This window comes from Polistes canadensis, unplaced genomic scaffold, assembly GCF_001313835.1.
Source record: "Polistes canadensis isolate GaletaPanama2010 unplaced genomic scaffold, ASM131383v1 scaffold_302, whole genome shotgun sequence".
Lineage (NCBI taxonomy): Eukaryota > Metazoa > Arthropoda > Insecta > Hymenoptera > Vespidae > Polistes > Polistes canadensis.
Genome location: NW_014569849.1, coordinates 63292 through 87877, shown reverse-complemented (window position 1 = coordinate 87877; position 24586 = coordinate 63292). Strand labels below are relative to the sequence as shown.

Below are 24586 nucleotides of genomic sequence, written 5' to 3'. Positions count from 1 at the left end.
ATACGTCAATAGAAAAATTTGATAACTTTTATTGTGAGGATTAATTAATCAGGCATAATAGTCAAACTTAATTTATGTTAATACATAAATCAAGTTGACGAAATTCTATTGGATTGTCTAATGAAGATAAATTCTTAATTACATCAAATCCATCGAATTATCTTCCATTATACGTTGTCTTCATCGACGAAATCATAGTTATCTTCATTATTGTCTTTCAATGACAACAACACAATAATACAACAATAAAATTTGAAATAAAATCGGAGAATCACGAACGAAAGAAAAGTTTGGAATAAATGAGGAAAAGATAACCGATCGGAAACTGCTAGTGTCAAATGAAGATATCAATTAAATCGTTTTTAATTTTTGGAAATAATTAAGGAAATGTATAAATCGTGATAATACTTTGTAATAAATATTATTTTTGCTATTAGAAACGTGTTTAGAAAAAGTATAAATAAAATATTCTTAAGAAAGAGAAAAGATCGTATCGCCAAAGTCAAATAAAAGAGCGGGAATTTTCAAAAAGAAATGTTTTTTCAACAGATGGCGATTAGTCTCGCGGTTCTATTATATAGTGAAAAATGGCCGGCGTTAGCGACTGTTTCAGCATTGGAAGTACGGTTGCATGTAAAACTTGTTATAATAAGGAAATTGAAGGAGAGGTGCTGGCATTTGACCCACAAACAAAAATGCTAGTCTTGAGTATCCTTTTGAAAAATCATTTTTATATTCTATTAACTGATCGAATATCAACCGAGAGACGACTCTCGGTCTACTCTCTTCAATACTATCAGATAAGAGTGTAAATAACTCGAGATGTATTTGTATTAATAATTATCAAGTCATCCCTATTGATCTGCTAGAAAATAATCATTGTTAGGATCGTTCGCCGAAATTGTCATCCTTTATCATATATCTCGAGACATTATCAGAAAAAAGTCAGGTTAGTTTCGTCATCTCCAATTCAACCATGCTGATTTCTTGATTAATTTTTTTAATCTATTTCATAGTTTCTGATTATTCTAATACGAAATTCGATAAAACTTTTAACGCTCTTATTTGATATTCTTTCCAAATGATTATTATATTTCTTATTTTGTCTTCCTTTGTAATCGTTTTATTTCAAATATTCATATATTGATACTTGTATTTCTATACTTTATATTTTTTTCACCGTAATTATATTACTATATAAAGATACACGTTTATTTAAGCAGCGATATATACATTAAAAATCATTTTCATACAAATAATATTTTCTTAACCAGAATTATTAAAGAATGCCCGGCCTCGAATGGTAGAACTTCTTTGAATGATGTACACATAGTCAATTTATCTTTGGTATCCGATGTTCAAGTTAAAAGAGAAGTTAGTCCGACGACCAGCGAACCACCGCAAAGCCTTAATTTACAAATGCTTAACAGACGAGTACGCAATCAGATAGAAGAAAAAAAAAGGCTGGTAATGGCTCTGCAGGCCGGAGTATCTCCAGATGGACAAAAACTTTTTATCGCCATTTCAAAAACTATACAAGATGTAACGTGGAACGGTGCTAACATTGTTGTATTCGATAATGTTATCATTAGACCGCCATATAAAGTTGACAATGTGCATGGAAACGAAGATTCCAGTGCATATAAACATGTTAAGAAAGTTGTGAGTACAATTGAAAAGATTATTTAATTAATATAATATTAGAAATATATACATATATACATATATATGCGGCAAGTTAAAATCTTATCTTTTCTTTTAGGTCGAAAAACACATTAAAGATACTGCAGCATCTGCTCAGGTACAACAACGAGAACAACAACCACAAAAGGGTAGTATGATGCAATAAAGGCCTAATTAGGCATTATCACCAACCAAGGAAAAAAGCCCTGTGCTTTTGCAAAAGTTCCATTGTTCAAGAGTATAATAGGTGATAAAAGCAACGGATTGTTCAAAAGAAGGAACCATTGCAGATATTTAAAAAAAAAGCAAACTATACAACAAGAAAATAGAAACATCCATCATAGATATCAGAATCTTAAATTGAACTGAATCTATTTGTTTAAACATAAATAGAAAAAGGAATTCAACAAAAACTTTACAAAAAGCAATCTAAGTAACATTAATCATATTCGCATTAAATAACAGCATTTTATAACTCAGTGGAACGTATCATTCACACAATTATTCAGTCGCTCTAGATTTAGCTAAAGACAAATTGTTTATTTTATTCAACAAGCTGCCGTACTCTGATGATACTCTACTGGCACTATTTTTTATTATCGCATACTGATGTAAGTGTTTTTTTTTAGTTTACATCCTATTGTGTTTTGGACAAATTTAGTGAGTTTTGTTACTAAGTTATTAGAAAAAATTCATTTATATATATGCACATATGTATATATATAGTATTATTATAATTAAGTCCAAAATATAAAGATGAGTAAAAAAAGACTATAATCTTCCATGAACATACATCAGCATCAAGAAAGAAAGAAATATGATACGATTTCAATCCGTATGAAACGGTTCTCAAACTTCTTTATAAGAATATTGTTGAAATTTGAGAATAATTCTTTTTTAAAAATGCCAATACACGGTTTCATTACAAAATAACTTTCTTTTTGTAATGAACAATGTCATTTCTTTGGAACACAATTTTACATATTTTTAAGACGTTATAATAATAAGTGATTGTTTGTCATTTGAACGATTACGCGTGCGCTGCAGCTTATCGGATAAAAATTTCTAAATTATATTAGATAAATTATAGCAATCTTATCAAAAAAGAAAAGCAACAACTCACGAACAAACAAATATGGAACATAAAAATTTATATTAAAATAATGCTGCCAGGTGATATCAAACTGGCTGCACCGGCACGAGACGTTTTCAGTTATTAATTATTGTTGAGGACAATAGAAATAATTAAAATAATAATAATAATAATGAAATTACCCCTTGCGCAAGGCGAATCGTAAAGGAATGTGTAATTTAGAAAAGAGGAAGCCATTCGACTTATGCAAGGGTAAAGCGTAGTTGATCTTGTATTTTAAAAGAGTTGACATCGCTTGTCCAATCCATTAACAGAATTCGCCTCGTGCCCTTTACCATTCAAACTTTCTAAGAGGTAGAGAGCAAATGTGGAAGAAAATGTGTATGAAAGAGAGAAAGTGAATGGAATGGAAAAGAAAAAAGAAAAACTGATTATAAGAACAATTACAAAAAAAGACATAAATAAATGTAATATAAATTCGATAATTGGGCTGTCTTTACTTCTACCTAATATTTTAGATTTTTTTATCCTCCGTTCAGTAAAAAGAAAGTTAATTAATATCCATAAACGTACTGCATTTATTTCTGCCTAATATTTTAATTTTTCTAATCTTTAGAGTGCAATAAAGATCATTGATATCTGTGAAGATTCATGATAGCTACTATTCTATTTTTCTTTTCTTTTTCCTAGACTAAGAAGTACAACATTCTATTTATTTTTTTTATTTTCATTGTTTTTATTTATTCTATATCTTCTTCCGTTTCTTCGATTGTTTCGGTTGTACTATTTATAGATCGCATGTTCGTATTCATCCCGTGTGTAACACGTGCGATTCTAGCTGCAGCTTTAAATTTAATAGCTGCTCGTTGCTTTTCCATCTTCTTTTTCCACTATTAGAAGTAAACATAAAAATTTGTAAATAGTATTTAATTATATATAGTAAACAAAAAGTATAGGAAATAATTCTATAAAATTCCATACAAATTTATCTAAAAATTAAACAAATTTCATAATCATTTTGTTTATCGTAAAGAACATTTATATAAAATATTTTGACTAGTTAAATTTATGAAAAGAAACAAAATTTATATGGAATTTGAATGAATGTTCATTATCTAATATAATACATTTCCAATTCAAATTCCATACAAGTTAGGAGTTTCTTTATCAAAGTACGACCAGAGGTCGCTAAAATGAGCATGTCAACCATCTCGACGAATAATGAACGTCAAAGAGGGATGTCTTCTGGTAACTTTCTAGTTCTTTATTCCGTTTTTAATCTTTAAAGATACGTACTCGTAACAAAAACAAGCTGATGTTTTGAAATTAGCATGTGCTATTAATTTAGATTGAAGTCTTTACGACCAGAGGTCGCTAAAATGGGCATGTCAACCATCTTGACGAATAATGAACGTCAAAGAGGAATGTCTTCTGGTAACTTTCTAGTTCTTTATTCCGTTATTAATCTTGAAAGATACGTACTCGTAACAAAAACAAGCTGATGTTTTGAAATTAGCATGTGCTGTTAATTTAGATTGGAGTCTTTCAATATAAGAATTGTTAAGCTTACAAAGAACACAAAGAAAAAAAATGTAAGTAATGTTTTTCAATTGATCTGCTTTGTATTGTTTACTTTTTTCCCCTATTTCATTATTTGTTTCATAGGTTAAATAGTATTTTTGTATTATTTGTTGCATGTACACATTAAATTAATATTTAATCACATTATACAATAAATAATTCATTAAAATAATATGCACTTGTATTTCTATCAAATATTATTCTACTTACCTCCTCATCACGTGATGGTAAATTTGTCAGATATTTTTTCATTTCTAGCTTCTTAGGGTCTGCTATTGCTAACACCGATACACAACCATCCACCGTTCCTAATACAATACTCTTGCCATCATACGTACTATCAATAGCACTCAATTCAGCTTGTACTCTATAGTTCGCTATCATTTCACAATCTGATGATCTATAAATTAAAATCTGTGGTATATTTTGTTTTTTCATTTTCATCTTCTAATTTACTTAGATACATGATTACCTGAATACTCTTATAGTCTTGCGACCACTGTGGTAATAAAGGACATATTCATCAGTACGATTAAACATTGATATTACTGTAAATACTCCTTCTGCTACTTTAGGAATGTATGTTTTAACACTTGTTCCTTTCTTTAATTCTATCAGCTCTAAACCTCCTCTGTTGTAATAAGTAATTAAGATAATCTATATGTAAAGTCTGATAAATAAAATCTTTAATGAATTTTTAATAACGTTACCTGCTAGGAGCATACAGTGTGTATTTACCATCCTTACTAATATTTCCACTCCATTTTGGAATAACTCGAATAAATTTCTTCTTATTTATATCAAGAATAGCACCTTTGTCCGAGCCTATAATTCCTACCCAGTGACCTTTGTTTGGCATTGATGTAATACAAATTATATCCTATAAAAGTAATATTTTGAATATAACATACTATTGGAAAAGAATTTTAATTTATTAAAATATCCTACATACTTTGAATCCAGGTAATTTGACCGGTATTTTATTCACTAATATTCCAGTCTTCGCATTGTGAATGATAATGCAATCCCTGTTGCCTTTATCAGCTGCTGGTATTATTAAATGAGAATTGTCAGAAGTTATTTGAACTTGTCTAAAAGGTGTTCCTGTGTGACTTCGTACAGTATACTCAAATGAAAATATTGTTGTACCATCTGTAAATTATAGTGACATTAATTTTTTTTTTGTTTATAAATTTGACAGTTCTTTTTATACCTGGAATACTTCGTGCAATAAGGATGGCATTGGTTCTCATACTTTCTACTCCAGTTGGATTATTTGGCCTGGAAACTGTAAGAAATTTAGTAGAATTTTCTATTAATTTAAGTTGTTTAACATTTGCTTGTTCTCCTTTGAATAATACTTGTTCCGTTATTCTATTCCAAATTAATACATTTCCAGATTCTACCGATACAATGTATCTAAAACACACATACACATCGATAGATTTATAATAAATTTATACTTAATAGATTATATCTCTCTTCTTTATAATCTTTTATAAAGTTTTGTTAATTTCTTACTTTCCAGTATGCGTTATAGAAGCATGCGTTACAATTGCCCCTAAGGGACTATCGGCAAGTTTAGAAATTAATTTTCCTAATTGAAGATCCCAAATACCAACACAATCTCTTGTAACTGTAATTGCCAAGTTAGATTCCTGTGCCAAACTGATCATATCAATTTGTAATTCATGTCTATCTATGACATGTACTTGCTCAAATATGTTATTAATATTCCAAACTTTAACACTTCTATCAATACTTGAAGTCACCACGCTATTCCAATTTCCAACAGTTAAAGCTTCTAATTGTATAATTCTGGCAAAATGTGCATCCAATACTTTTAATAATTCACACGTTTCCAGGCTCCAGACATACAAATTTTTTCTACAAAAAGAAATCGTAAATCGATCCAATTTCCTTTTTACTTATAACAGAATTTTAAAACATACCTTACACCTGCAACCGCATAATTTTTTGTACTGCTAACCATGATAGAATTAGAGTGCATCATTCGTGTGCTAATATTTCGTACTCCGTTTGGTAACATTAGTACGTGTGCATCGCTTTTACTTTCTAAAAACCAAACAACAAATCCATTTCCTGTTGTTGCCAAGAGACATTCTTCTTCTTTATCCAATTTTAACTGTAAAAGATATTCTACATCGTCATTGTAGGCTCTTGGTATGTCTTCTTTTTCTTCCCAAAAAGCAGACGTTTCGTCTACCACATATTTTGTAATTTTATACACGTCCTTAGTCGTACACGCATATAAAGTGTTTTTTTGATTATTTATGACCATAGCGCTAAAAATTTCATTTAATTATGCTCTTTTTATTATATTAGCTCATTAAATATAAAACATTCGATAATTTCAATTACTTTCAGTTCTAAATTAGACATTTCAAAATAAATGTTTTAATATAAATTGAAAAATATATTTCTTTTATTTGTTTATTACCTATGAAAATGAAAGACTTCCAATGTATTCTTTTTTTTGTAAGTATGTAAAAGCATAATTGGATCTTCTATATTTCCTGACCAAAATACAATCCTGTATTCGTCCAAATTTGTATATTCTACATCTATAGAGATAAATAAACATTATTTTTAGATATTAATGTGTTTACATATTAAATATATTTAAAAATGATTTTTCTTATTTACGCAATATAGGCCATTTGTTAGAATCTTCAGGGTTGGTATAGTTTCCAAGTAAATTTCCACGCAAGTCAAATTTGTACCAGCCAATTTTACCATATATAAATGCGTGTTGATTAGTTAAATGCACTCCACATACGTGTTCTTCGTCAGGCAATGGATTATTAATAATAACAAATTCGCTTGTCAAAGTATTTAATACGACAGTCTATAAAAATATTCTATATAAAGAATAGAAAATAGTATATGTGCATGGTAGTAAGAATGAATGATACCTGATCATTAGTTGTAAAAGCAGCAGCATATCTATTGTCAGGACTTAATACTAATTGCTGCATTATTCCTTCTACGCCGGGACTAACATCTCTGGTCATATCACTTGTGCTAAGATCCCATGTTATAAATTTATTAGATATTGAAACAACATAACGGTAATCGGACGTTAAGCAAAATCCAAATACAGCAAATTGATGACCTTCGAGAGAATACTGTAAGCAAATATTTCATGATAATTCGATTTTGAATGTTATTTAATTTGTTATTGTATTACCTTTAATGGTCCACCAGGTGTATGTAAACAATGATAGAGCGGAAGCAAAGCACAATCCTTAACACCGTCGTTGTCACAAGCTTGCAATAACATTTTAACGTTAACATTTCCACCTATTTCTGGCAATAATCTACCAATTAATTGAGGTGCTAACATGTCTGGATGACTTCCTAGAATTGCTCCACCTAATCTCAATGCATCAGCTACTAGCATTAATTCCCTAAAAAAAAAATCATAAATAACTATATAAACATACATATTATAATAAGTTATTATTATTATTTAATTATAATTTACCTTACTAGATTCTGGTTGTCAATGAAAGTACATGCATCTTCAAAATCAGAAAGTACAGCTTGCAATGGGCAAGAACTTAATTTAGCATGTAGCCATTCGTAATTAAACAAAACATTTTCAAACAGATCCTTAAAACGGCGCGATCTGACCAAATGAAAGGGTAATTCTCCGAACTATAATCAAAAGAAAACATTAGTTATCTTTAGTTTCAGTAATTATTGTTCAATAACTACAATATACTTTTCGTAAATTATATCTGGAAATGGTTCCTTCTTTTGAATAGAATGCCAAAGGCTGTTCCGGTACTTTTCTGTCTGCTAGACCTTCTTTATCTGCCAGATTAAAACTAAATTCCCATTTATATCATCATTTAAATATTATTATATTTATGCAAAAATTAAAAATATAAAAATGTATTAAATGTTTACCGATGTCTTTGTATCTCTGTGAATTTAAAAGGTTTTGGTATACCACCACCCCAAATACCAAGATAATAATCAGCTATCATTGAATGAAAGTACATTGCCATGTTCATATTCTTAAAGTATCTCTCCCTAGCTGTATCTCTAAATTGTCTGTGATACCAATTAAGAACGCTGACACCATCGGCTTCTCTTTCGCTTAAATAATTGGGTAAATCATTTCGTATTCTTGTCCATAAAAGAGGTGGGATTCTTCTAACAGGTGGCAAATGATATTGATATACATCGTCAAGAACTTTATCATCCAATGAAATAAGATCTTCAAGTTCAGATTCAGATAATCCTGACTTAGCTGCTGTGATATAGGCTAAAGCATGAAATACTAATATTTTGCCATGTTGTTTTTCTATTCTTTCAAATAACATCATTATACTATCCATCACAGTATTAGCTAAATGAGTATCTGCTGGTTTAGTGTAACTACGCCACCTGCATATTTCAGCAAAGACCAATTTAACAAAAATTGGCAAAGAACATTTGGATATAGCATTTGCTACTAAACGCCACTGATAATTATTTAGATCTCTGTGCGCAGTTTTCATCCACATTCTGTGAAAACATTGATTGCTCATTAATTATTAATACTGTTCAAGTTTATTATTTGTATACCTTATAACGTCCATGGCTAAATCTTCTCCTAAAGCTGTAACTTCTATAAAATTTTCTTCTGTATCAATCATTCTACGTAACAATTGGTAATCTCGCGAAATTAGAGGATTGGATTCTTCAGCCGCACAAGATAGTATCATCTAAAAAAAAAAAAGAATTAAAAAAACATAATAACAAATAAATAAGTAAAGAATAGCACTTACTTTACAATGCAAAGGAAGCCTAGTAGGTAGCCACGATAATTTATTTCCTTGTATGCCTGTTAATTGATCCACACTGTCGAGAAATAACAAAATTGGTTGTTGTTCTGTAGCCAAAGTAAGCAAGTGTTTAAAATGTGCTGTAAGCGGTACAAGATCGTCTGGTATTTCCTCAAATGATAGCATAAAATTATATGAAATCTATAAGGAATAAAAAATTAGAGTCTCTTTCACATATTTGTATACGATGATAAAATATATTAGAAATGTTGTCATATTTACTTGTTGACAAATGGAAATAAGTGTTGGAGTCAATGCACTACTGTCTGGAGTTGTACCAAGAAATCTTATTATACTAATAGGCTTTTTATTTACAAGCCATACGGTGTTTGATAAACCTGCACTTTTTGCCAGTAAAGATGTTTTACCGCATCCACCTTCTCCATAAAGAACTAATGGTTTATCACTATCGCCTAACATATGATATTTAATATTCTCCAATATATCTTCGCGTCCATAAAATATCTGCACGATTGATATGATTAAACATTTCATTGCTTATCTTCATTAATATTATCCCAATACAAAAAATTACCTTAACAGAATTATTACAAGCATGCAAATGTTGTAAAATCTCTGTTATAATTTGTCCTTGAGCAGAGCTATCTTCTTTTCGCATAGCACGATCTACTAGTTTGATTATATTTCGATAGAAATGTGTTATAAAATGCTGAAGATACTCGCTGTGAGTTTCAGGATCCAAACCCTCTCTGCCGATCCATTCTACTGTATACCTGTATAATAAGATAAATAAGAATGTAAATTCATATTAGAACATTAATCGTGTTTTAGATGATATATGTACCTTTGCAAATTTGTACTTTCAATTTTGTCAGGTAATCTTTCGTCCCTAAGATTGGCTAATAATCTACAAGCTTCGTTATCTAAACTTCTATTAGCTATATCTATAAATAAACTTGCTTTCCTTAAGTTTTGGAGATTTATATTATTTATGTATCGTACATAAGCCAAACAATGATTCTTTGTATTTTTCACGTTTAAAACTCCATTGATTACTTCTCTTTCGGTGACTAGTAAAAAATTATTATGCTCGCGTTAATATTTAATTCTTTTATCTATAATTATTATAAAATAAAATTTTGTTTATTTATTTTTACCGGACATGAAATAATTGTGCATTGTATCTTTATCAAATTTTCCTGAATTAAATAAAGATTGTGCTCCTTTTCTGAAGATTTTTTGCATTTTCACCATAGTATCCCACCAAATGGCTTGATCTTCTTGTTGTAGTTTTGGTATTCTCTAAATATTCAAATAGAATACAAAAGTAGCTTAAAGTATTCATTAAAATGCCAAAATTTGTTATAAGAAAAAAATTAAGTGGATACTTTGTTATTAAAGTTTTTTAAAATCGATGAAATAGGTTGTAAAATACTCGTTGGTGGTACAGCATTACTATCCTTTTTATACCACTGATCAAGGACAGAAACATCTACTCCTTGATTATCCAATTCTGTTTTGATCATTTCCAATTCTGAACTGAGTATGTAAGTTGGTATAGGACGATATCCATATTTTTGACCTAAAAATACCTGAATAGATAAAAATTAATAAAAAATATTAGCTTTGATTGTACAGTATAATATTAATTGTATATAACATTTTACCACGAAGTTTGGTCCCATAGATAATCTTTGACAATTTTCTATTTCTCTCATGCAGAGTTCAGTAGTCATGTGATCATCTGTGGCTTCATCACGTACACCCCAACGCATATCCACTACCTAACGTAAAAGGATAATTGAGTATTCAGTAAGAAAGAGTTTTATTACATAATTAATTATTTTCTATAATTAAGTAATTTAAATACTTTATAAAATAATTTATCATTCTTTTTTTTTTTTTTTTTACAGCTTGCTAGATAAAATTATTCAAATGTTATAGATATACAAGATGTCCTAGTTTTGTTACCAGCATATTCTATAAGCAAAAGTAGTTAAAAAATGTTATATATCATTTCTTATTTTTACTTATAGTATATACGGGAAAAATTTTGTAGAAAAAAACTGGAACGCCCTGTATAGAAATACTCTACGTATTTGTGGTACCTGGTACAATGAAAATCAATTTCTCTATAAATATCTATAGACAAGTTTCTATATCGTATAATATTGTATCATCTTGTGTAATATTATTTTATATAGTTAAATGACTCAATTAATTAATACTTTACTTGAAATTCTAATCCATGTTTTTCTCTGCAATAATCCTTTATTTTAGGATAACATTGAGCCATTAATGTATTCCTTTCCATTGTTGTATCTGAAATATATCAGATGTTAGTATCCAATACATGTATAATAATAATAATAATATCTACGCGTATATTATAGTATTATATTTTAATGAATAAAAACTTACCAGTGAATGTAGAACTTGTAAATATTCTTACTATTTTTGAGCTCACAGCAGGTAATGATTTTAAAGATCCTGCGAAGATTGAATCTATGGTTGTTTCATCCATTTTTTATATATTTTACTTGTAATTCTTTTTTATTATTATTATTATTATTAAAACCTTGTAATTTATAATTTTTATATAAATGTTGTTGAAATTAAAATTATATATGGCTTACTATATATTATAACTTGTAATAATTCAAACAAAAATAAATATTTTCTTTCTACTGTACATTTACTGCATAACAGAATGAGTTGTCTAAGATACTAACATAAGTAACAGAAGTATATCTAAATGCATTCTCAAGTGTACTAGTTATGGTTGCTAAGGTTTATTTACCAATACTTCTAGCACATCCATCTAACTATATATATACATATTTTCTCACACACAAATTTCAATTATTATTTTAAATGAGACATATTTTTAAGTTTTTATTTCATATGTTTAACAGGTGTTTTATTTAATGGATCATCTTTAATAGCAATTTAATTTCGAAGCAAATATGGCACCACCAGATCTTGTAACGCAAATGAATACCTATCGGTCATACGTGACCATGTTGGCAGATCCTAATTCTAAAGATGAATCAAAATTAAAGGGTGTACAAGAATTATCTGAAAATTTTGAGGTATTGATATATATTGCTTTTATATATTAATATTATAATACTATTATTAATTGTAATATCATTATATTTTTATTTAGGTCATCATGTGTTCTTCGCAATACCCAGCATTTTTGGATCACATGATGAAAATATTTTTGAAAATATTACAGGAAGGAGAGCCTCATTTTATATCAGAATATAATATACAACAAGTTCGTAAACTTATTCTCGAAATGATTCACAGGCTTCCAAGTAATGAATATCTCCGATCATACGTTAAACAAATTTTAAGCCTTATGTCTAAATTATTAGAAACAGATAACGAAGAAAACGTATTAGTATGTTTGAGGATTATTATTGAGCTTCACAAACAATATAAACCAACGTTTAATCCTGAAGTAATAAATCCTTATCTTTTTATCATCATACATATTACATCATACTCTTATTTTTATATTAATTTATAAATACTTTTATTCATAGATACAATATTTTCTGCAATTTGTAAAATCGGTTTATAGCGAGTTACCAAATAATTTGTCAAATATATTCGAGCCACGTCCACCGCTCATTGTAAAGGATTTATCTGAAGTAAATATAGAAGTTCTTTTAAAAGAGACATTCACTATTACAGCTATACAAATTGAAAAAAAAGCAGCTGATGATACAGTTGTTACTGTAAGTAAATATGAATTATTTAAAATAAAATAAATAGAATAAAATAATATAAATATAATAATGCATATGTGTGTTTTCATCTTTTATAGTATAATCTCATTCCAAAGGCGGTATTATCTCTCAAAGTACTACAGGAACTGCCTATTATAGTTGTGCTTATGAATCAGTTGTATAAGCAAAATGTTCATCAGGATGTATCTGATTTTATACCACTTGTAATAACTACCATCACGTTACAACCTAGTCTTCAGCATCGTGCATCTTCTGGATTTAACAAAGAAGTATTTGTTGATTTTATGGGAGCTCAAATAAAGACGTTGTCTTTCTTGGCATATGTTATTCGAGTTTATCAAGATGTTGTATCACAACATAGTACGGTATTAGTGAAAGGTATACTGGGTTTGTTCATGCTCTGTCCTATAGAAGTTGCCCACTTGCGAAAGGAATTGGTGATCGCATCTAGGCATATACTTGCCACAGATTTACGTAATAAATTTATACCACACATGGAATGTTTCTTTGATGAAGACGTATTTATTGGTCGTGGATGGACAACGCGAGAATCTCTTAGACCATTGGCATATTCAACTCTTGCTGATTTAGTGCATCATGTCAGATTATTACTGCCATTGAATGATGTTTCAAGAGCTGTCCATTTGTATAGCAAAAATTTGCTCGATCAAAGTCTTCCAACAGCAGTTCAAATGGTATCTTGTAAATTACTGATGAATCTAGTAGACACTGTCAGACAGAGATCAGACGCTGAAAATAGTTCCCAAGGAAGAGAATTATTAATGCGTATACTTTTGGTATTTGTTTTCAAATTTAAGACAATTGCTAAAATATATTTACCAATTTTACGTACCAAAGTTAAACAACTACCACCAGTTGGATTAGATATCAAGACAGAAGAAGCAAAACCAGTTATACCAGATTTAACAGAAGAAAAAGAAACTGGAAAATCAAAATTTGGATTCCCTATCTCTCATGCTATGAGTTTTAATGTAGCCGATTACAGAAACTTAGTGAAGAGTTTAGTACACGGTGCCAAGGCTATTACATCTAATTGCATAAATAGTAAATCAAGCGAAGTAATACAGCCTAATCAATTCCAACCAAAGGAGACATTAATTTATATAAAATTAGTTAAATGGGCATTACCTGCATTAGATATTTATACATTAACTCCTCCTAATGCTGGAGTTGTAACTCAACCTGGTAGACCAGCGCAATCGCAAATAAGAACAAGAGAAGAAAAAGAAGTTTTGGAATTATTTGGCAATGTATTTACTCAAATGAGCCCACAGACATTTCAAGAAATATTTTCTACGTCTATAGATTACATGGTGGAAAGAATTTTTAAAAACTGCACATTACAAATAATTGGAAGTGCTTTTCTCTCCAGTCCAACAATATCATCAACGTTTGCTACAATATTAGTTGAATATTTGTTAGAAAGAATGAGTGATATGGGATCGAATGTAGAAAGAAGCAATTTATATTTAAGATTATTTAAACTTGTTTTTGGTAGTGTATCACTTTTTCCAGCCGAAAATGAACATATGCTACGCCCTCACCTGAATCAAATTGTTAACAGGGCTATAGAATTAGCTATGACGGCTAAGGAACCTTATAACTATTTTTTGCTTTTGCGTGCTCTATTTAGATCGATTGGCGGGGGATCTCACGATCTTTTGTATCAAGAATTTTTACCTTTACTTCCTAATATGTTGGAAGGATTAAATAGATTGCAATCTGGTTTACATAGGCAGCATATGAAAGATCTCTTCGTTGAATTATGTTTGACAGTGCCAGTAAGATTAAGTTCGCTTTTACCATATCTCCCAATGTTGATGGATCCTCTCGTTTCTGCGCTTAATGGAAGCTACTGTTTAGTTAGCCAAGGCTTAAGAACTCTCGAACTTTGCGTTGATAATTTACAACCAGACTTTTTGTATGAACACATACAACCGGTACGTGCAGATCTGATGCAAGCTTTATGGAGAACTTTACTTAATTCTACCGATCAAGCGCACGTAGCACTCAGAGTATTAGGCAAATTTGGTGGAGGAAATCGTAAAATGATGAATGAGCCTCAAAAATTAGAGTACAATGATCGTGAAACTGATTCACCCGCTTTAGTTGTCTATTTCCAAGATCCATATAAGGCAATTCATTTTTCTGTTGAAAAAATAATTGATACAGCATTTAATGCACTTAAATCGAATACAACAGGTACATTTTACCGCAAACAATGTTGGGAAGTTATTGCTTGTTATTTAGCAGCATCTTTAAAATTGGATGACAATAATGCTATATTACAAAGGTTGTTTATGCACCCCAGCTTTAAAGAAGGCAAGATTCCACATCAACAAGGACCTCATTATAAATGTCCTGATTTAGTTGCAAGAAATGTTCAGCAAACTGCTTTAACTGGCTTATTTGTTGCTGCTGAAATCAAAGAACTTCGCAATTTAGTTCTTGGAACTGTGGTATCCATTGTTAGACACTATACAATGGTTGCAATTGCACAGCAAGCTGGACCATTTTGTTTAACTGGAAAACAAATAGATATGCAAGGACAAGATCCCTTAGTATTAATAGATGCCCTTGTTGTAATAATGGGCCACGAAGAAAAAGACCTTTACAAGCCTGGTCATTTGGCATTAGTGTTAATATTGGAAACAGCAACCAATATTTTAGGTTCTAAAGAAAGAGCTTGTCAATTGCCATTGATGGAATATTTGGCTGAAAGAATGTGTTCATTGTGTTACGAACGTGCCTGGTATGCTAAATTGGGTGGTTGTATAGCCATCAAATTTCTTTTCGAACGAATGGCAACAAAATGGGTATTAAACCATCTTTTTGTTTTTCTAAAGGCATTAATGTTCGTAATGATGGATTTAACGGAAGAAGTGTCCAATGGTGCTATCGACATGGCCAAAGCTAACTTAGAAAAAATGCTAAGAGTTGGTGTCAATCCTGGTATTCAAGATGGAAATAAAGAATTGATAGAAGTCCAGAATAAAAGTTTATACGAAGTTACTCACGAGTTGGTCAGACAAGTTACTTCACCACATACATTGGTACGAGAACAGGCAATGGCTTCATTAAGATTACTTGCTGAGATACAAGATCAAACGATCACAGATGTTATGGAACCACATAAAGAAGTTTTGGCAGACATGATTCCGCCAAAGAAGCATTTATTACGACATCAGCCTGCTAATGCACAAATAGGTTTAATGGATGGCAATACCTTTTGTACTACTTTAGATCCTCGTTTATTTACTATCGATCTTAGCGTCATGGAACATAAAGTATTTTTTCAAGAACTCTTAGCTCTCAGCGAAGCGGAAGATGCGAGTTTGAACAAGTTGCCTTGCTACAAAGCTGTAGCAAATCTTATTCCTCTTAGAAAATCAGCACTCAAAGCATTGTCAGCTTGTCATTACATCGTAGGATGCAGAGAAAAAATCTTTGGTGTACTTTACAAAGCTATGGAAAAACCTAATGTAGAACTGCAAGAAGCTGCATTCGAATGCATGAAGAAATTTATAGCAGGTTTCCAAATTGAAATGGAATCTGTTCATCTTATCATAAGACCAATGCTCTTGACATTGGGAGATCATAGAAATTTAACTATGAATTGCGTTAAACGACTGTCATACTTGACGCAATTGTTTCCTAGCACCTTCAGTATTACACTGTGCGAACAATTATTGCAGCATTTGAAAAAATTATTAGAACACTTGATTCAAGCACAAAAAGGTATATCGAAATCTGAAGAGAATGAACAAAAAATTGCTGTTATTATTGGAATTTTTCGTGAGATTCCAACAGCTACACCTAAATTTATAGATGTATTATGCAGGCTTATTTTGCAGACAGAAAAATCATTGACTGTAGAGGTGTCCAGTCCTTTCCGTATACCTTTAATGCAATTTTTATTACGATATCCAACAGACACACTTAATTTATTTTTACACGACAACAACATAAAGGATCAACAATGGAGCAGATACTTAGAATTTCTTATTAAACATAAAGAAGGAAAACCATTCCGTGATGCGCTGCATAACAGTACAGCAAGATTGATTACTATGCTTCATGCATTCAATCAAACAAATTCAAGTTTGTTACCTAGTGAAAAAAGTGAACTTCAACATCAAGCAATCAAAATTATTTCCGTATTGATTAAGTATGACGAGCAATGGTTATCCACTCAAACTCAATTGGTGAGTGCCTTGAAACAAATCTGGTGTAATGACGAATATCAAGCATTACATAAAAAAGTAGAAAGCGTTGATTATTGCCATTGGAAAGAGCCAAAGCTTATAGTCAAGATCTTGTTACATTATTTCCGTCATCATCCCAACGATATAGATTTACTTTTTAATTTACTGAGAGCAACGTGCGATAGATTTATACCAGATTTTCAATTTCTTAGAGATTTTTTGGAGCATACAGTGGCACAAGAATATACTGTAGAATGGAAACGCAGTGCCTTCTTTAGATTTGTTGATCATTTTCCGACAAATAGTTTATCACAAGAGCTCAAAGCTAATGTTCTTCAATTAATTATTATTCCATGCTTTGCTGTAAGTTTTGAAAGGGGAGAAGGTACAAAATTAGTGGGAACTGCACCTATGCCTTATCAGGATAATCCAGAAAATGTGGTATCCGTTTTTATCAGTAAAATTATTGATCCAGACAATCCGTTTGGTACTGCAGATTGTGTACGAATATTTTTACTGCAATTTTCATGTTTGTTAGTGGAGCAAGCTTCGCAGCATATACACGATGTAACTAATAAAAGACAAGGCATCAAATTACGCCGTTTGATGACTTTTGCTTGGCCTTGTTTATTAGGCAAAAATTGCGTAGATCCTACGACAAGATACCATGGACATTTACTCTTAAGTCATATCATTGCCAAATTTGCCATTCATAAAAGAATAGTTCTTCAAGTATTTCATAGTTTATTAAAGGCACATGCGTTGGATGCGAGAAGCGTTGTAAGACAAGCATTAGAAATTTTAACACCAGCAATGCCGGTTAGAATGGAAGATGGTAATACAATGTTAACGCATTGGACGAAAAAAATCATTGTGGAAGAAGGCCATTCAATGCAACAACTTTTTCATATTTTGCAATTGGTTGTAAGACATTATAAAGTTTATTATCCCGTAAGATATCACCTAGTACAGCACATAGTAAATTCAATACAAAGATTGGGATTCAGTCCTACTGCTACAATAGAACATAGAAGATTAGCTGTAGAATTAGCAGAAGTAATCATAAAATGGGAACTGCACAGAATAAAAGATGAGGCTGAAATAGAATCTGATGGTTCTAGAACAGGAACAAGTGGAGTAAAACGTCCAATATCAGAAGATTCAATGGGTATGAAACGTATGTCTGTTCAATCTACATCCGGCAACTCTGCAGTACCAGTTTTGTTACCAAGAACAGAACCAGGATCTACTAAACCAATTGAAAGAGCACACGCTGATGCAATTCTTAATTTCTTATTACGTTTAGCATGTCAAGTAAATGATGTGACAACACTCCATGGCAATCCTGGTGAACAATTATCAAGACGATGTGTTGCATTATTAAGAATGGCATTAAAACCAGATGTGTGGCCACAATGTGGTGATTTGAAATTAGCATGGCTTGATAAAGTACTTGCTAGTGTAGATAATCCACAACCAAATTATGGTAATATATGCACAGCTTTGGAAGTTTTGACATTTCTATTGAGCGTCATGAAAAGAGAACAAATTCTTGCAAGTTTCAAACCCTTACAACGTGGTATAAGCGTTTGCATTTCAAGCAGTAATACTAAAGTTATAAGATTAGTTCATGCTTTATTATCGCGATTAATTACTATATTCCCAGCAGAACCTACTTCATCTACAGTCACCTCCAAATACGAAGAGTTGGATACATTATATACCGCGATAGGTAAATTTATCGTTGATGGATTGACAAGTTACGAAAAAAATACTACAGCCACTCCTACCACATTATTTGGAACGCTGATGATGTTGAAAGCTGCTTGCACAAATAATCAAAGCTACATTGATAGACTGATAACACCATTTATGAGAGTTTTACATAGAATGGCTAAAGACCACTTACACTCCACGCAAGCAGAGACTAATCCAGTTGGCAGTGAATTATTGATTTTAAGTTTGGATCTTGTTAAAAATCGTATTGTTGTAATGGGCGTGGATATGCGAAAAACATTTATAGGATCTATTCTCGTAGGTCTTATAGAAAAAACTCAAGATATCAAAGTAATGAAGGCTATTACTAAGATGATTGAAGAATGGATGAAAAACAAGAGCCCAATAGCTATGAATCAAACGCCAAGTTTAAGAGAGAAATCTATTCTATTAGTTAAAATGATGCAGTATGTTGAAAAACGTTTTCCCGATGATTTGGAACTAAACAGACAATTTTTGGAATTAGTCAATTACATATATAGAGACGAAGCACTTAAAGGTTCAGAGCTGACAACAAAATTGGAACCTGCTTTTCTTGCTGGTCTGCGATGTATTCAACCAGCTATTCGAGCCAAATTCTTTGAAGTATTTGATGGATCAATGAGAAGACGACTTCATGATAGACTTTTATACATTATCTCTAGTCAAAGTTGGGATGCAATAGGTCAACATTATTGGATCAAACAATGCATCGAATTGCTTCTTGTTACTGCTAATTCTACTACCCAAATACAAATGAGCAATCAAGATATATTATTGCCTAGTATTACGTCTATAATAAGTATGGCAGATAGTGAAGAGCATACAAATTTTATTGCATATCCTATCATAAAAGAAGAACCTGAAGATAATAATGAATCAAATGATACAAAAGAAGATCTTCTTAATCTGGATCTCTCTAATTCTGATTCAACAATAGTTCCAGAAGAAATTATAACTACTGGAAAAACTAGCTTGACCCAATTAATTGAAAAACAGGCTGAATTTATAGAAAACACTAAGAAAACTAGGACAGAACTATTATTATTAGCAGCGATACAGCTTTGTCATATGGACACAAACTTGGCAGAACACGTATGGCTGGATACTTTCCCAAAATTATGGAGTATTTTAGATGAAAATCAACATAATAGTTTAATTGCAGAAGTCGTACCATTTGTTTGTAGTGGTGCTCATATAATACAAAAGGACTGTCATCCCAGTGCAATAGCAACTTTTGTTGAATCATTGGCTCATTGTCAACCACCTGTACCGATGCGACCCGCATTGATGAAGTACTTAGGTAGATCGCATAATCTTTGGCATAGAATGACATTGCTCTTGGAACAAATGGCATTTGACAATGGATATAATCAATTTAAAACTAAAAGAGAACCTGATTGTTATGACGCTGAACCAGATAACAGTCCACACGCTGAAGTTCTCGATTCATTATCCGATATGTATTCCTTATTATGTGAAGAAGACATGTGGTCGGGTCTTTGGCAAAAGCATGCGCATTATAAGGAAACCATTCAAGCAACTGCCTTAGAGCAACAAGGATTCTTTGAACAAGCACAAGCAGCATATGATTCTGCAATGACTAAATTTAAGCAAGATTACGTTTCAACGCCAGCGCCGTTCAAAATACAACGTGAAGCTATTCTTTGGGAACAACATTGGATAAGATGTGCAAAAGAATTGAATCAATGGGACTTGTTATTAGAATACGGAAACAAGAAAGCTGAGAAAAATCCATTTCTTATTTTGGAAAGTTCTTGGCGTATTCCTAATTGGCCATTAATGAAGGAAGCTCTTGCTCAAGTAGAACATAATTGTCCTAAAGAGATGGCTTGGAAAGTTAATCTATATCGTGGATTTCTAACAATATGTCATACCGAGGATCAACATTTAAGTGCCGTTGAAAGATATGTAGAGTTAGCCTCAGGTCTTTGCATGCGAGAATGGCGAAGATTACCTCATATCGTAAGTCATGTTCATTTACCGTTACTTCAAGCAGCTCAACAAATAATGGAACTTCAAGAAGCTATGCAAATACATCAGGGTCTTTTACATGGAAGAAGTACATCATTGCACGATATGAAAGCTATTGTTAAAACATGGCGCAATCGATTACCAGTAATAGCTGATGATCTTAGCCATTGGTCAGACATTTTTACATGGCGACAACATCATTATACATTCATCTCTAATCACTATGACTCGCAACAAGATCAGACAACGAACCATTCAATGTTAGGAGTTCATGCTTCTGTCCAAGCCATAATACACTTCGGAAAAATAGCTAGAAAGCATAATTTATGTGGCGTCTGTTTGGATTCACTCTCAAGAATATATACGATACCTAGTGTGCCTATAGTTGATTGTTTCCAAAAAATCAGACAACAAGTCAAATGTTACCTCCAAATGGCTTCAGTTTCTGGAAAGAATGAACTTCAAGAAGGTTTAGAAGTCATCGAATCAACTAATTTGAGATATTTCACTAAAGAGATGACTGCTGAATTTTATGCTTTAAAAGGAATGTTATTATCACAAATCGGTAGATCGGAAGATGCTAATAAAGCCTTCTCCGCAGCTGTTCAATTACATGATACTTTGGTAAAAGCTTGGGCACTTTGGGGTGATTATTTGGAACATATATTTACACATGATGCTCGCCAAATATCTATTGGTATTTCAGCCATTACTTGTTTCTTACATGCCTGCAGACATCAAAATGAATCGAAATCTAGGAAATATCTTGCTAAAGTATTATGGTTGCTTACATACGATGATGATAAATCTTCTCTCATGGAAGCTGTTGATAAATATGCAGTAGGAGTGCCACCGATACAATGGCTACCATGGATACCACAATTACTGATGTGTCTTGTTCGACACGATGGCAATGTGATTTTGAATTTGTTGAGTCAAGTTGGAAGAATGTTTCCACAAGCAGTATACTTTTCTATCAGAACTCTATATCTTACATTGAAGATTGAACAGCGTGAGAGATATAAAAGTGCTGAATTAGCTGGGAAGATGCATGACAGAGCAGAAGGTAGAAATACAACTGGAAATGTACAGCAACAAGGAATAACTGAAAATGTACCAATTAGAGCTACACCGCCCATGTGGAGATGTTCTAAGATCATGCACTTACAACGAGATATTCATCCAACTATTTTGTCGAGTTTAGAAGGCATAGTGGATCAGGTTGGTGAGAATACTTTACTTAAAAAATATGTTAACTATTATATTATTATAATATTAATGTTGAATTCAGATGGTTTGGTTCCGAGAAACATGGTATGAAGAAGTACTCAGACAATTAAAACAAGGTCTTGCCAAATGTTATGCAATAGCATTTGAGAGTCGTGGAGCTGTTAGTAATGCTACTATAACTCCACATACTTTGAATTTTGTAAAGAAGCTTGTTTCTACTTTTGGTATTGGTATCGGTTAGTATCTTTACAAAGATTAACAATACATAAGAGAAGAAAGAAACTGTTTTAATCAAATTTAAATTAATTATAGAAAACATATCTTCTTCTCAAAACGTCAACAACACATTTGGTTCTGCCGCTTCAGAATCCTTGGCACGTAGAGCACAAGCGACTGTTCAGGATCCTGTTTTTCAAAAAATGAAGGGTCAGTTTACCAGTGATTTTGACTTTACTGTACCTGGTGCACAACTGTTACACAATTTAATATGTAAATTGAAGAAATGGATCAAAATTCTGGAAGGAAAAACTAAACAATTACCAAAGTAAGTTTACACTGCCTATGACCTAAAAATAATAATTTAAGTAAGTATTAAACAAAATGTTGAAAAATTTAAACAATGATGTTAATACATCCAGTACTTCCAGGTCATTTTTAATTGAAGAAAAATGTAGATTTTTAAGCAACTTTAGTCTTAAAACTGCTGAAGTTGAATTACCTGGAGAATTTTTATTACCTAAGGTAAGAAAATTAAAGTATTTATCGACATATTCAATTGATCATAATATTTTAATTAATAAAATCATTGTACTCTTTCAGCATTCTCATTATTACGTAAGAATAGCTAGATTTATGCCACGAGTTGAAGTTGTTCAACGGCATAATACTGCTGCTAGAAGATTACGTATACGTGGTCACAATGGTCGTCTTTATCCTTATTTAGTGGTCAATGATGCAGGCTTAGGAGATGCACGAAGAGAAGAACGTGTTCTACAATTATTAAGAATGTTAAATCATTATTTGGCAAAACAGAAAGAAACTTCGAGGAGATTCTTGCATTTCACTGTACCACGTGTCGTAGCAGTTTCTCCGCAAATGCGATTGGTCGAAGATAATCCTGCATCAATTTCTTTGCTGGATATTTATAAACAAGGATGTGTCAAATTAAATATAGAGCATGATGCTCCTATAGCGAATTATTACGATAAATTAGCATCTGTACAAGCAAAAGGTACCCAAGCAAGTCATCAAGTTTTACGAGAAATATTGAGAGACGTACAAGTAGGTATGGTTCCAAGAACTATGCTTAAAGATTGGGCAATAAAAACATTTCCTGGTGCAACTGATTATTGGACGTTTAGAAAAATGGTAAGTGTTTTTCTCTATCATAAATTCGAAATTAAAACACGTATAATAACTATGATTATTAATTAACTTTGTTTTTTACTTTTTTATAGTTTACGTTACAATTATCTTTGGCATGTTTTGCCGAATATGTACTTCATTTGACGAGATTGAATCCAGACATGATGTACGTACATCAAGATTCTGGTCTCATTAATATAGCGTATTTTAAGTTTGATGTTGATGACACTTTCGGTGAATTAGATGCTAACAGACCAGTTCCATTCCGTTTAACGCCTAATATTTTGGAATTTCTTACGAGTACAGGTAAATAAAAAAGCACTTATTGAAATAAATTTCTTCAAAATTTATATATAATGTATATAATGTTTCTTTCTTAGGTGTTTCTGGACCATTAACAGCAAGCGCTATAGCTACAGCAAGGTGTTTGGTTCAACCATCCTTTAAAGTGCACACAATTCTACGTGCCATTTTACGAGATGAAGTTATAGCCGATCATAATAAAAAACAAGAAGATGCTGAAAACGCATCGCAGACACCAACGGATATGAAAGGCGAATTATTAATAACGATGGTTACACGTGCAGTTAATGCGATTGTAACAAGACTAAATTCCTTAGCTAATTTTGATGGAACTGACAGTAAAGTCAGCACGTTGGTCGCTGCTGCTAACAGTCATGATAATTTGTGTAGAATGGATCCATCTTGGCATCCATGGTTATAAATTCAAACTGTGATGTACAAAATATGAAGTACTAAAACAATATAAATTTCAAACATATTTCCATAATTTCATAGACATACGCGCGCGCGCGCGCGCGCATACACATACACATATATATATATGTACGTATTGATTAATTGAATTTTATATTCGCATCGCGTCCATTTATCATTTAAAACATCGATGATAGTAACTACTAAAAAGACAAAAGATTTCTGGTGTATAAAAATATTATTATAAGAATTATCTCTATCATATTCTTGGAAATATTGTATGGAGAACACATATTATGCAAAACTAAATATTCTGTACATTTACAAGTAGTCTACAATTTCAGTTCTATTTTTTTTTCT

General features: G+C 31.6%; 3 protein-coding genes across 4 annotated transcripts; 2 read left to right on the top strand and 1 right to left on the bottom strand.

Annotated features, from left to right (window-relative positions):
* The first annotated feature begins 560 nt into the window (after positions 1–560).
* On the top strand, positions 561–3255 carry LOC106791378 (protein LSM12 homolog). The gene is made up of 3 exons (XM_014756980.1): positions 561–708; positions 1286–1662; positions 1763–3255. Exons 1-3 carry the CDS (start codon positions 588–590, stop codon positions 1847–1849), a joined length of 585 nt encoding a protein of 194 aa, XP_014612466.1. The 5' UTR covers positions 561–587; the 3' UTR covers positions 1850–3255.
* An 82-nt stretch (positions 3256–3337) lies between these two features.
* On the bottom strand, positions 3338–11704 carry LOC106791379 (NACHT and WD repeat domain-containing protein 2). Its single transcript, XM_014756981.1, has 25 exons — positions 11599–11704; positions 11411–11499; positions 10845–10961; positions 10566–10769; positions 10335–10479; positions 10022–10247; positions 9752–9950; positions 9439–9681; positions 9160–9357; positions 8957–9096; positions 8294–8896; positions 8106–8211; positions 7866–8038; positions 7569–7788; positions 7294–7506; positions 7025–7226; positions 6819–6942; positions 6310–6663; positions 5879–6244; positions 5571–5776; positions 5310–5509; positions 5068–5237; positions 4830–4988; positions 4568–4757; positions 3338–3666 (listed from the first exon to the last, which is right to left on the bottom strand). The coding sequence occupies exons 1-25, from the start codon at positions 11699–11701 to the stop codon at positions 3517–3519; spliced, it is 5100 nt and encodes a 1699-aa protein (XP_014612467.1). The 5' UTR covers positions 11702–11704; the 3' UTR covers positions 3338–3516.
* LOC106791377 (transformation/transcription domain-associated protein) lies at positions 5573–24429 on the top strand. 2 transcript variants are annotated; one of them, XM_014756978.1, is made up of 11 exons: positions 5573–5647; positions 12093–12269; positions 12347–12646; positions 12732–12926; positions 13016–22135; positions 22206–22380; positions 22457–22688; positions 22792–22885; positions 22964–23512; positions 23602–23815; positions 23890–24429. In XM_014756978.1, the coding sequence occupies exons 2-11, from the start codon at positions 12144–12146 to the stop codon at positions 24231–24233; spliced, it is 11349 nt and encodes a 3782-aa protein (XP_014612464.1). In that variant the 5' UTR covers positions 5573–5647; positions 12093–12143; the 3' UTR covers positions 24234–24429. The 2 variants fall into 2 exon arrangements, with proteins under 2 accessions (XP_014612464.1, XP_014612463.1); XM_014756977.1 differs by lacking the exon at positions 5573–5647 and adding an exon at positions 10903–10989.
* Positions 24430–24586: the final 157 nt, after the last annotated feature.